Source organism: Panthera pardus, unplaced genomic scaffold (assembly GCF_024362965.1).
Source record: "Panthera pardus isolate Hobbes unplaced genomic scaffold, ASM2436296v1 HiC_scaffold_7, whole genome shotgun sequence".
NCBI lineage: Eukaryota > Metazoa > Chordata > Mammalia > Carnivora > Felidae > Panthera > Panthera pardus.
The window spans coordinates 66,376,318-66,390,178 of NW_026527002.1; the positions used below are offsets into that span (position 1 = coordinate 66,376,318).

General features: G+C 45.8%; 1 protein-coding gene across 2 annotated transcripts in view; it reads left to right on the forward strand.

Moving 5' to 3' along the window:
• FER1L6 (fer-1 like family member 6) overlaps positions 1-13,861 on the forward strand; it is a 164,489-nt gene that overhangs the window by 29,046 nt on the left and 121,582 nt on the right. For both annotated transcript variants that reach the window (XM_019459903.2, XM_053896193.1), the window contains exons 2-3: positions 7,669-7,751; positions 11,793-11,913. In XM_019459903.2, the coding sequence (XP_019315448.2) occupies positions 7,669-7,751; positions 11,793-11,913 (204 nt within the window). The remainder of the gene's footprint in view (positions 1-7,668; positions 7,752-11,792; positions 11,914-13,861) is intronic.

Consider the following 13,861-nt stretch of genomic DNA (forward strand, 5'->3'; position numbering starts at 1 on the left):
CCTATTATAATTTTTATTTACGGTTTTAGCTTATAATTCTTTGTTTTTGGTACAAAGAAGTACACTTGATTTTGCGTATTGACCTTGTTTCTAGATATCCTGCTAAATCCACTTAGCAACTCAAACAATCAAACTTTATTGACTGGGTAAGTGCCTCCAGCACGGTGTTGAATAGAAGGGGTGTTAGTGAGTATCCTTGTCTCATTTTTTTTTTTTAATCTTAGGGGGAAGTCTTTCAATATTTACTATTTTTTTAAAAGTCTTATTTATTTTGAGAGAGAGAGAGAATCCCAAGCACGTTCCGTGCTGTCATTGCAGAGCCTGACTCTGGACTTGATCTCACAAACTGTGAGATCATGACCAGAGCCAAAATCAAGAGTTGGACACTCAACCACTGAGCCACCCAGGCACCCCTCAATATTACTATTGATATGATATGAACTCTAAAGGTTTTTGTAGATATCCTATCTTAGGAAAGCTCTCTGCTCTTCTATTTTGTGAAGGTGGCTATGGAATGGAGACTAGTTTGCAGGAAGGAGAGAGAATGGAAGCAGGAAAACCAGTTAGGTGTTGCTCTAGAATAGGAGCAGTGTAGATGCAGAGAAGGGATGTCCTGGGCTATTTCCTCAGTGGTTGTCAGTTTTTCTAATTTTTATTTAAATTGTAGTTAACATACAGTGTGATATTGGTTTCAGGAGTAGAATTTAGTGACTCATCACTTACATACAACACACAGTGCTCATCCCAACATGTGCCCCCCTTAATGCCCATCACCCCTCAGTGGTTCTTACTTAATCACTGCTCACCTCATAAAGGTTTCAAAAGAGAAAAGAGCACTAAAGATTGCCAGGGCTCTCTTTCTCTGGGCATTCCACGTAGTGTTCTTTAAGATATTATCAGATGTTTTATGATAAAGGTGTGGTCACGTTAATGTAGAAAAATCTGAATGCTGTGTCATCCCCTTGGAGTGTCACCACAAACATCAGCATTACTAAAGGGTTTGAGACCCTACAGCAAAGGTAGTTATTTAGTTAAGAAAAAAGTTTTTAATGTATATTTATTTTTGAGAGAAAGAGAGAGAGAGTGAGTACAAGCGAGAGAGAGAGAGTGAGAAAGTACAAGCAGGGGAGGGGCAGAGAGAGAGGGAGACACCGAATCTGAAACAGGCTCCAGGCTCTGAGCTGTCAGCACAAAGCTCAACGTGGGGCTTGAACTTGGGAATGGTGAGATCATGACCTGAGCTGAAGTCAGACACTTAACTGACTGAGCCACCCAGGTGTCTCCTTTTTAAAAAAAAAAATTTAAGGTAGTTATTTAATTTAATATAGCACCATCCTTCTGTCTTCAATGTCCATGGCACCAAAAAATGAGGTTCAGAAGGCATTTCCTGTGTCCTTTCCTTACCCATCATGGAGTTAATGACTCTCACTTGTACGTCAGTGTAGTGGCATCCCCGAGGTTATAACCAAGCCCTTCTCTCTCACTGTTATGTTCAAAACCTATTGAGACATAGGCCCACGCATCAAATAGGGATCAAAATATCATGTCTGTTGATGGTAAAGCTAGATTGGAGATTGGAGGAAGGTGTATGGATTGGAATCCAGGTTAGTTTTCAAATAGGTTACTGAGAATCAGATGAAGTGGTCCGCCAAGGTACAGAGGGAAGAAGCCCTGCCTCAGAGACTTCCACTTGACGTTAGGGGCAGAAAGTAGAATACAGATGCGACAAGGTGGACCCACAGAAGGGAAAACCACACGGGAATAGGAACCTTGGACCTTAACACAACCCAAGAGAGGAAAATCACATGATGGATGCCATCTTCTTGCCATTCTGCCAAGATGAAATCAAAGAATATATGATGAGAAGAGGAAGGTTCTGGAAGTAAAGGAAAGGAGAAAGCCTGGAAAGGGAGGGAGTTCGAAGACTCCTTTATACGGAGACACAGGGAGAGAGAACTGCTTGTTTCAAGAGGGAAGCTGCCTGTAGTCTATTTTTGAATTAGAGGTTGGTTCTTTTGTCTTTAAGACAACAGAGATCAGGGCTCTAATTAGCCTGGTTGTAAAGAGGATGGAATAAGAAAAATGAATATTTTCATAGGGGCCCAAGCAAGAGAAAGTTTGGGGCTGGAAAGAATTCAGCAGCCCTATTTATACTGCCTGCCAATATTTATTTCTGTGGTTTCCTTGCGTTCTGACCAACCCGGTCATGTGCCAATCTTAGCTATAGAGGAGAAGGAATAGGACATCAGTGGCCACAGGTTGAAAAAGGCTCCCCCAACCCTTGGAAGATGGCATCAATAGTGGGCCCTGTTGGCATCCTGCGGGATGGGCAAGATGCATGTGAGGGAAAAGTCCCCATTTCCCTGAGGCAGTCCTACAGCAGCACCCTTCTACCTTGCCCTTGAACATTTGGCAAAGCTCTCTGAAGGGCTGTCAGAGGCTGGCTTAACCAGGCTGGCTCTACACAAGGTGGCTCTGAATTATTCCTGAGTCATCCTTGGTTCAGAGAAACCACAGGAGGAGGGATTCAGTAGCATCCTTGGAGGTGCATTTCCTAGACTCAGCTGACTCTTGCAGGTGAAATATCAAGGTTCTCGGTGATTGTCTGTGGAGTTGGTGACGTTTGAATCTCCTTATGATGGCCTCTGAGGCTGGAATGTACAAAATGGGGGCCTAACAGAGAAACATTCATTTACCGCAATGAGGTAGGAGATTGCAAATCACGGTAGAGACAACTGGTTCCCATGAGATTGGGAGTCAGGGCCCAATCTCTTTAGGCCATTGTCTGGGACACTTTGGACCCAAATAGAGGACTGATCCTTCTCTGTCTTAAACTGAAGGACTCAGTTCCTCCAAGAATGGGTTGATCCTGTGCAGAGTAGAGAAGGCAACCAAATTGTGGGCCAGTTGCCAGGATGGGGGTTGAGTGGAAGACGAGCTGGGGTAGGATGATAAAGTCCAGCCCACCAAACAGATTCACCAAGTGCTCTGAACTTCCTGAGTTTCACTGCCCCCCTTTGATTAAAAATTTGCCTTTGAACTTCCTTTAAAAAACATGCACTTTCTCTTTGTGAGGAGAGTTCACTGGCACTAATTACTTAAGTACAGGGATTTGCAACCCTACTTCACATTAGAATGACCTTGGGAACCTAAAAACTACCAAGCCATTGGCCTTGCTGCTGACCAGGGAAATCAGATTCTCCGGGATGGGATCTGGCCTCAGTGTGGGAAACAGTTTTAGAAAGCGCCTCATATGAGTCCGATATACAGACAAAGTTGACCATCATTGCCTAAAGAAATAAGATATAGAGCAGGCAAGTTGCTATAGGAAGATTATGGGGAGAGAGGAAGAAACATTTCGGTCTTGGCAAGGCAGGAAGACACATGGATTTATATTTTAACAATCTTCAGTCAAAAGCCAACATAATGGCTATTTCTATATTTGGTGATTTGCCTTTAATGAATATATCCCAGGCTTAAAAGTAAGATGAGTACACAGATCAGATATTCCCAAGAAGGTATTTCTCCGTAGGCAACTGGGTATTTATCCAAGGCTCTCTGGATGACCTCAGAATGGTGGTAAGGCTTGATTTTGCTTTATTTTTAAGGTAGTCCTGATTCCATACAAAGCCATTCTTTTAATAAGGAATTTTAAAGTTTATAAGAGTTTGCCATATAAATCAATTCATAAATCAAAGTTGTTTTTTCCACACTGGATGTTATGACTCTGTGTTTGGAGGGTGAGGTGCACAGATGACCTGTATCCCGTGACCTTAGGTGGAAGGAGAGCAGGAGGGGCTAGTAACGGACACATAGTTGACTTAGCTTCGTGTTTGGTTGTTGGGTCTGAGCTGCTTCTGTTCCACATTGAAGGTAGAAAAGGTGACTCCGGAAGGGGAATTTTGTGATGCAAGTGGAAAACCACATGGAGACCCTCATTGTGAGTCATTTCCTAATCTGTGTCCAGTGAGCCATGGACATGAGATTAAATTAGTTATTTGTAGAGCTCCTAACCATTCAGCATGAGCACTGAATGGGGTCATAATACATAACATCCTACAAGAAAAGTAGAGTTAATAACTTTATTGCCACTTCCTGCAGAAGAAGAGCCTGAAGCTCAGAGAAGTCCCATGGCCAGCCCCACTGGCGTAGTTAGAAAATGGTAGACGTGAGACCCAAACTCTAGTTGTCCAGCCCCTCTTTCTGTGTGCCAGGCCGGCTGCCTCCCCGCGGGGCCGGCCCTGTGGTTCAACATGGAGTGATGCCCACCTGGAACAGATGTGCTGAAGCCAAAGCCTAACACGTGCACTGTTGAACGCTCTTATTGTTTGGATACAGATATCGGAGTCATGGTAGCTTTCACCCCGAGGAGACCAGGTTGGTATGGGGGTTTCTGTGTGTCTTGACTTACCTTGGGGTGGCCCTGGGAGGAGATTCAATAGTTCTGATACCAGAGAGCCGCATCGCTTTTGTAAAGTGGGAGGGTTCCCTTGCTAGAATCCTCAGCAAGCCGAGAAGGAGAAGGGCGGTTTGATGGCCGTTGCCCTGGGGACTTATTTCCTCATTTACTGTCCGATCCCAACATACTGGCTAGAAACCCCTGACAACCTCTTGTTTGTAAAGATGGATAATAATAGCATCCGTCTCGCGGTCTGTTGGGAGAACCCTAGGAGATGGTGTGTGTAAAATGGTGCTCCTGGCACATAGCGTTAATACATGTTTAAAAAATATTGAACTCAGGGGAATAGTGCAGCACATTTCCGTGTCATCAATGTTGTAATGCAGCATTTTGCAGTGGGTTTTACACTTTCCAAGCCTTGTTTCCTATTTTAACGCCACCCTATGAGTTGGGTAAGAAATGTCCTTGGGTCATGTGGGAATGAACCATGCTCATCTGGGTTAAGTGGCTGGTCCTAAATTCAAGAGGTAACAGGCTATTCAAGCAGGCCCGTGGGCCGTCTTCTGTCACTGGTTCACTCTCTGCTGCCCAATCTGCCCATGGCCGATTATTCTGGGCTACTGAGCCATGCCTTCTCTCTACTGCAGATGTCACAGGGCTGAGGAGGAAAAATCAATTTTCATCAAGAAGCCTTTCATGCTGGGAGTCATGCTGGGAGTGCCCTTGATGACTGACTCAGGGTTTCAGGCAAACAACCTTGTGCGTTTGTGAAACAAACATCAAGCCATCCAGGGGAGCTGAGCTGATAGTAAATCCGTTGGGCATTACTGAAAGGCTCTGCGGCTTCCTTGGTGGCTGGGTCTGAGCTGTGCCTAGAAAAGAGCTTCTCAGCATTGGGTCTTCTACAAAGCAATTACAAATTTCTGAAAGTGGCTCCAGACATTGGTATGTTTTAAACTTCCTGAGGTGCCCCTAGTGGTCAGCTGGGCCAAGAGATCTTGGTTTCAGAGGGGGCAGGGGCATCTGTCTTTCTCTCTTTTTCTGCCCTCGCTAGCAACCTCGGGCATGCTTCAGTGCCTCCGTCACAAGCTGCCTGATGGGAGATGCAGAATGCCAAGGCCATCTGTGATGAGGATGTCAGCTTCCTAAAGGAACATCAAGTCTCCCTGTGGTAGATACTGTCATTTATGAGTAGTGACTTCCTGTTTGCTGATGGAAGAAATTCAGCCTTTTCAAATATGCCTCCATGAAATGATCAAGGCATTGAGTCACTGGGGACCACAATGGCAAGTCAGGGTTTGGAAGGTGCTGGCTTGGGCCCTCTGGTAACTCTCTTTTGAAAACAGGAAAGTTATTGGAAGTTGCCTTTAAGAAATTTCAGAAGAGGGAAATCCTCCTTGTGTATGTTCCTCTGAGATTCTTGGGATACTTAGAATGATTTGCATCACAGATGATGGCAAACCAATGAGGGGGAAATGCTACCTGCAAAAAGGGCACATTCTAGCACTTTCTATATACCAGGCACTGCCTTCAGTGCTTTGATGACTTCACCTCATTTTTAGTCTCACAGGTCTGTGAAGCAGGTACGTTATTATTCCTTTCCATAAATTTGTACCCGTGGGGAAACTGAGGCAAAGAGAAGTATGTGACTTGCCCAATCCATCGATGTCTTGCAGGGTTCCAGAGCCTGTTCTTTCCATTCTACTGTATCTCAGGGTCTTAAAGGACCCCCAAGATCCCATAGACCACTCCCCCTCTTCTGATGTTTGTTCTCTCTACAACATCCTTTTCTGGTGGTCACCAGGCCTTTGCTTGCCCACCTCCAGGAACAGGGAACTCACTGCTACCCAATGCAGTCCATTTCACTGTTCAGACAACACCAATGTGGGGGGCTTCTTAATTTCTCAGTTGAATTAAGGCAGAACATAAAAAGAGTAAATAAATAAATAAGTAAATTAATAAATAAATAGAATGAACATCTGTCACCTAGTAGCTTCCATTCATTGGTCTTAATCCTATCCTTTATGAGAAGAACAAGAATACTAACATTTATTGAGCAACCTGTATGTTCCATGTACTGTGCTAAATGCTTTACTTTTCTTATCTTGTCTCACACGTGAGGGCCCTAAAGTGCAGAGAGGGTCAGCCTGCACAGATAGCACTGGGACTAGAACCCTGACAGTCTGATGTGGAATCCCTGCTCTGAGCTCCTCGCGAGTCCTACCCACATGAGCAGCACACTGGACGTCGTTGATGGCCCTCCACTCTCTTCACATGCAGGACTGCAGGATGTTCCCTGGGAGGCTTTGCTGCTCTCCCCTCCCTTCTCCTTTCTGCCCTTTTTCTTCCTTCTCCGTCCTCTGGGGGGCCAGCTCACCAGCCTGCCTGACTCAGGGCCAGGACTTCCCTCTGAACTGGGTCCATCATTGTACTGTCCTGTGTTCGGTCCCCCTCAACTCCAGAAAGGGCTCTCTCAGGAGGAGTGTCCAGAATGCTTCTGTTGTCTGTCAAGATGGAGAAGCAGGGCTCTTTCCTGGGATAGAGGGAGGCCCCAAGTAGCTTCTGCTCACAGCTAATAATGACAGTAATAATAGGAGCTAATATTCCAGGCACACACCATCAGTGTCAGCTGAGCTGTGCACTTGTGGTGGGACCTCACAGGGTCTCGACCTTGGAAATAGTATGGGAGCGTGGCTCTGGAGAATGTGTTCACTCTGCTCAGGGAAACCTGTTCAGGCCGCCCACTGGCTCTAGTCTGGGTTCTGAAATCAGACAGACCTGGGTTCTGGGTAGCTTTGATGCTCAGAGCTGTGTGACCTTAGAAATACTACCTACCCTCTCTGGGCCTTGGCTCTTCATCTGTAAGATGGGTGAGAGGGGGGTTGCTGTGTTGGCTAAGTGATGTCATTCATTTTGAGTGCCTGGTACAGGGAAGTGAGGAGAAATGGTGAAATACCAGCCGGTGGTGTTAGTATTCATATTCTGCGTCATTTAAGTTCTAGGTGGACCTCATGATTTCTGGTGAGGTTTCATGGTTTCTGCAAATGTAGAGCTGTCTGAAGAGCTTGTTGGTTCTTCCTGACTTGTCTTTTGATCCTCATCCACCAGGGTGAAGGAGGAGGCTGGTCAGCTTCCAGGAAAACTCAGTGTGTGTGTGTGTGTGTGTGTGTGTGTGTGTGTGTGTGTGTGTGTGTGTGTTTTCTCCTAATGTGTCTGAATGACTTGAAGTTACTGTTACAATGTGGTTTAGTTTTTCTTCTTCTTTTCAGAAAGGGGATGTTTGGGCTCAAGCTGAAGAAGAAGAAGAAGAAAGCAGAGAAGGGGTTAACACTAGCCAATAAGGCTGCTCAAGGTGAGGCTTTTGGGGGTGGGGGAAAATGCACTACTCTGGCATTGGGAGCCTACAGGTCTCATAGAGTTGACACCTCCTTGGCTGAGAATGGAGCTGTCCCTCCGTGGAAGCGTGGAAGCCAGGTGGGGGGTGTGCTACCTGCTGGGTCTTCAGGCCCTGCTGGTCACAGGTGCAATCCACCCCAGTGCTGCTGGTCACCTGGTCATTGGGCCCAACAGGGGTGGGGCGGACACCTGCTGGGCCATGGAAGGGGACCCCAAGGAGATGCAGTGACAAGGTCCAAGCTCCTGTTTCTCTTCTCATTTGCTCTGTAGCCCAGGATAAGCCACTGCACAGCTCTGATTCTGTTTCTTCCTTTGTCAAGCGGGTACGATATGGGTTGCTGGGCTGACCTCACACACCATGGGGAGGATCCAGTGAGATTTTAAAAATAAGGGTGAGGACAGCAGCTGCTACGGGGGAGGCTCTGCATTTATTGTCTCATTTGACCCTGCCATCATCTTACCAGTGGGTGTTGTTATCCCAGGTTTACAAATGAGGTTGCAGAGATGCAGAGAGAGTAAGTAAAGTATGGGAAGGACAGCGGCAGAATTTGCAGGGCCTAGTGTATGAAAATAAGAACGCAAAGCCCTTGCTAAGAAATTATTAAGAGTTTGTGGGTGGCAATAGCAGAGTGCTGAGCTCAGTGTGACAAGGTCCTTCGGATCACAGGACCCTGCGTGGAGGCACAGACCCCACAAGCCTCTCAGGCTGGGAGCCCAGAACCAGGAAGCAGTGGCGTTGGGATGCACGTCCTGGCTGTCGGACTTGTCGCCCTCAGAATGGGCAGCTTGCTTCTTCGAAAGAACAAATAAATCCCCAAGTTACAGTGTGAACCGTACGTACCGATGGGGCCAGGCCTGGCATCAGGTAGACACACGTTTGTTGAGTCAAATAGGATTAACTGCTTCCGATGGACAGGTCTGCGGTGGTCTTCCAGAGACTTCTGAGTGGCCCTGACAACAACCAGCATGAGGCTAGCTTTCTGGAACATTTACGAGCCCAAATGGTGCAATGGGTCTGCTGTGTCTTCACCCCTCTCGTCTCCTTGGAGGGACCCATTGGGATGGGATGGGAGAGGCATTTTAAGTGGAGACAGGACTTAAAGCTTAAAGAAATACTTGTCTGTTCAGTCAAATTGAAGGTATCAGGGAGTAGGTAGAAAAGGCTTTTAGGTCTTTCCTGGTGTCTTTGAAACTGTGACCCTACAGTAGGTCCTGGGGCACAAGGTTGAATGAGACAGTCCCTTACTTTCACGGTGTTACGAAAAATAATATTTATGACACATTTAACAAGTCCCTGCTGCTTTTTATTTGACATGCATCATTCATGACTCTGAAATGTAGGTTCTTTTGCCCCTATTTTACAATAGAGGTTCAGAGAGGGTGAGTGCTTGCCCAAAGTCACACAGCTAATAAGTGGAGAAGCCAGCTCCTGAGCCTAGGTCAATCTTATACACGGGCCTGGGTTTTCCTATTCCATGGGTCAGCCTCCAGTTAGGAGCCTATAATGACCACGTAGGGAAGGAAAGAACAAGGTGGTGGAGATTTAGGGCAGTCAACCTCAGGCATTTCAGAGAAGCTGGCTCCTATGGCTCATTCTAATTAGAGTTGTCAGCCCAGAAAGCAAACAGGGCAGAGAGGAATCAGACCCTTCCTAGAAAGTAAATAGCATTCATCCTGCTGACTAGGGGCTTGCCCTGTGGGAGACTGACAAAACAAAGTCCATAGAACTGAGTACACTTTGGTCTTTCCTTTTGGGACTATCCTGGAAAGTTAGGCTCTTCTGGATGTAGCATTTGGAGATTCTCAGAGTCAGTGGGTCTCATGTCTGTGTATTTGAGGCATAGTGGCTATATCTTAATTTCATAAAATTCCAGTGATCCTAACCCATCCTTTAACTAGTTATCCAACAGAGTTTTTGAGTACCTCCCATGATCTTCCATTCATGCGTTTACTCAAGAAAGACTAATGGAAGTTCCAATGAGTGTTGGGTCCTGTGCTAGATTCTATTCTATATGATGGTGAACATCGGATAGATTAGAGAGGGGCTAGCCCTGTGTAGGACTCTTCCGTTTGTCTTTCCAAATCAATTCTCCACCTGTCCTCAGCCCCAGGAGGCTGACCTGTATTGATGCACAGCCCAGGTCCCTTTCCCGATGGGGCGCCCCAGCAGGAAGTTTGAGGGACGGAGGAGTGTGAGCTCAGGATTCATGGTTGGATGTGCCCCTCAACGAAGGGGATGGTTACTGCTCTTTATAGGGAAGCCAGCTGGACCTGACTTCCTCTCCTTCCAGGTTCTGGTAACTGCTCTCCTCATTTTGGGGTCTTCCAAACAGATACAGTGTGGCTGCTCTGAGCCTCAGGTAGCTGCACAACCCTTTGTGATTTTCCTGTACCCACACCCGTGTAAATTACCAAGTCCTCAGATCATTCTGTTCTGGGGGCACCCTCTGTTACCTATTGGGACCTGAGGAGGTACCTGAATTACAAGGTGAGAAAAGTGCTATAAAGAAAATAGAAAAAAAAGCATCTCTGTGGGATGGGTAACATTGGCCTTGCCTCGCTTTATAGATGAGGACAACAGGGCTGAGAGAAGATCCTCAAGTTAGGGTGTGGCAGGGCTGGGATTTCCACCCAACCTTTGGGGCCAGGGTTTTGAACTACACCATGCAGAGTCTCTTAGTGCATGAGAGTATTCCACACTGTCTGTTTTTTACCAAAAACCTGGCTGAGAGGTGGTTCCTCAGCTTTGCTACACATTAGAATCACCTGGGGTCCATGTGGGGCGGTGCACCTGGGTGGCTCAGCTCAGGTCATGATCTCGTTTGTGAATTTGAGCCCTGCTTCAGGCTCCGAAGTGGCAGTGTGGAGCCTGCTTGGGATTCTCTGTCTCTCTCTCTCTCTCTCTCTCAAAATAAATAAACAAACTTTAAAAAGAAAAGGAATCACCTGGGGATTTAAAACATCTTGACATCCAGGTGATATCCCAGATAAATTAAATCAGAATCCCACAGTGGGGGGAGAGATCTAAAGAATATGTTTACTATCTATTCATTTAAATTTTCTAGACACTTGTGCATTCCTTTCCTGTGGCTGCTACAACAAATTACCACAAACTGGGTGGGTTAAAATAACCCACAGTAATTTTCTCATAGTAATGGAGGCTGGAAATCAGTATCACTGGGTGGAAATAAAAATATTGGCAGGGCCCCATCCCCTGGGGAGTATCTGATTCCTGCCTCTAGTGTTCTTCTGATGGTTATGATGGGCATCTGTCCCACCTCTGCCTGTGATTACATTGCATTCTTCTGTTCCCTGCCTCCCTCTTGTAAGGATATATATTATTGCAATTAGGACCCACCTGTATAATCTAGGATAATCTCCTCATTTCAAAATCCTTCATTTAATCACATCTGCAAAGACCCTTTTTCCAAGTAACATTTACAGGTTCTGGAGACTAGGACTCGATATCTTTGGGGACTATGATTCAACCTAGGGCACCTTTCTACTCAAAATTGGCCCTCAGACAGCAGGAACAGATCTACATGGGACATTGCTATTGGAAATGCAGACTCTTGGGCTCCACCCCAGACCTACTGAATCAGAATCTGCATTTTAACAGCTTCCCAGGTGATTCTTATGCACATTAAATTTTACTGATGAGGTTCAGAGGGAATAAATTACTTGTCTGAAATTCCACTGTGGCAAGTGGAATGCCTTGAAAGCATGTCTTTGAATTCATAATCCAGTTTTCTTTCCATAATACCATGCATATAAATCTACTCTTTTTTGGAAATAGAAGACGAATTTACTGTTTAGGAAAGTTAAGGTATGTGCCTGTCTTTTCTGCCAATAAAATGTTAAGTTGCACGCTGGCAGGGACTGTCTGGATGTCTTCACGTACCCCTTATGGTGATTAGCATAGCGCTGGACGGTTGAGGCTCAGATCACCACTGTGGATCATATTTGACAGAGTTTTATTCCTTGTTTGCTTCTCTAGATGGCCAGGATGAAGCAGAAGCGTCACAGGAGGGGCCTTCACACCAGGAAGGACCGGGAGGAGATTTAATTTATGGTCCTGCGTCTGTGACCCCTGTCCCTGCAGCTCCTCCAAAGAGAAGGTACAGTGCTGGTGCAGGCAGTCAGCACACATTTACTGGGCACCTCCATGTGCAGGAACCCCTGCAGGCTCTGGGAAACAGAGAATAATAACTGATCACTGGTCACAAGGCGCCAAAGGTCTAAGGCAGGAAGACAAGAGGTCTGTGTGTATTCAGTTTCCTCCATGGCAGTGCTGGCGTCCTGATAGTGGTCAGCCTTCAGCAAGCCAGGGTCCCACCTTGACCAACTTCTGCTCTTAAATCCCCTGAGTTAAGGTCTCATAATTCAGCAATGACAGCAACAACAGCAGGCAGACTCAGGAGCTGTCCCTCACCTGCTCTTTAATTCATCAAGGTGCCAGGTGTCTTAGCTCTGTGTTTGTCCCAAATGTTTGTACTACCCGACAAAAAGTCAGGACAAACTGGCCTTCGTGCCTGTGATTTGCTCTGTCAGTTAGCAATTGATGTGTAACACTCCCAAACTCAGAGGCTTAGTGAAAAATTTGTTGCTCCTTATGAGTCTGTGGGCTCGTTGGTTAGTTTTACTGGTTCTAGACTGATACACATCCACACTTGTGTGTGCGTGTGGTCATTTGGTAGCTCTGCTGATTTTAGTTTGAGTGTTGGCTGGTAATAGGCTGGTCTCAGATTGCTTCACCTGGGACCACCGAGCTCCCCTCGATACGGCATTAGATCCTCCAACAGGCTAGTCTGATCTTGTTCTAATGGTGGTGATGGCAGAGTTCCGGGAGAAGGAGTATGAGTACATAAGGTCTTTTGAGCCCAGGCTTGGAATTAGCATGAGTCATTTCTGCTGCATTCTATTAGCCAGTGCAAGTCTCGAGTCCAGCCCATGTCAGAATGAGGGACAAGTCATAAGGCAAAGAGCATTGTTCCGAGGAAGCTAATACCTGGGGCTATCAATGCCTTCAGTCTACCATATTTGTTTATGTCTATTTCTTACTCATGGTAATTCCTCATGCCATCCCTTCTTTGTCCACTCAGAATTCTTATTGTCAGTAAAGCAAATTAGTGCTTCCCTGTATGGCAGACTGAGTTGTTATTACTGGGCCCTACAGGATGGCACACAGTAGATATGTGGGTAGAGGGGGTTGGGAAACAGCTGGAAATCAGAGATGGTGACAGCTGAGAGGTTGACTCTTTAAAGGAGACATGAAGTTTGTATGCACATACTCACTGCGGTATCTCCTTCCCCCTTTACTGCACCATGACAACCATGGCCCCCTAAGCTCCCTGACTCAGGATTTCAATTACTTTGAAATATCCTTGAAGGGATCCCTTGCCATTTATCTCACCAGAATAACAGCACCGCATGGAGGAGGGCAGGAGAAAAAGAAATAGGGAGTAGACTTTTTCTTTTTCCTTGGTCAGTGCATTCTCCATCAGTTGAAATTCTACCCACCAGATAATGCTCATTGACATCCAACCTCTGCAGTGAAGTCTTCGTTGCTTACCTGGGCTCTCGGGAACTTCTCTCTTCTCTGAACTCCTATCACGTTTTTTTTTTTTTTTTTTCTACAACACATTTTACACTTAAGAGTTTTTTCTTGCCATGCTTTGGTCCTCTCTCCCTTGGATAGATTGCTAGCTCTGTAACGGCCAGGATGATGGCTCATTCATCTGTTTTTTTCTCTGAGACCAGCACAGAGCTTTCCCACAGTAAATGATCAATGCGAATTTGCCATTTTATTAATGAACATATATACCTTTTGCTATGTACTCTTCCCTACATACATTATCTCCTTTCAGCCTCAGAACAACACTACATGGTAGGAATTATTATGTCCATTTTCAGATGAGGAAATTAAGGGTAACGTCACAAAATTGGGAAAAATAAATATTTTAATTCAGATCAGTCTGAGTCTAAAGCTTTGGGATTTTTACTAGCCTTCTTTGTTCTCTACTGGACTCAGTTGTAATCGGCAGAAATGGAATGAAGTCAAATGCA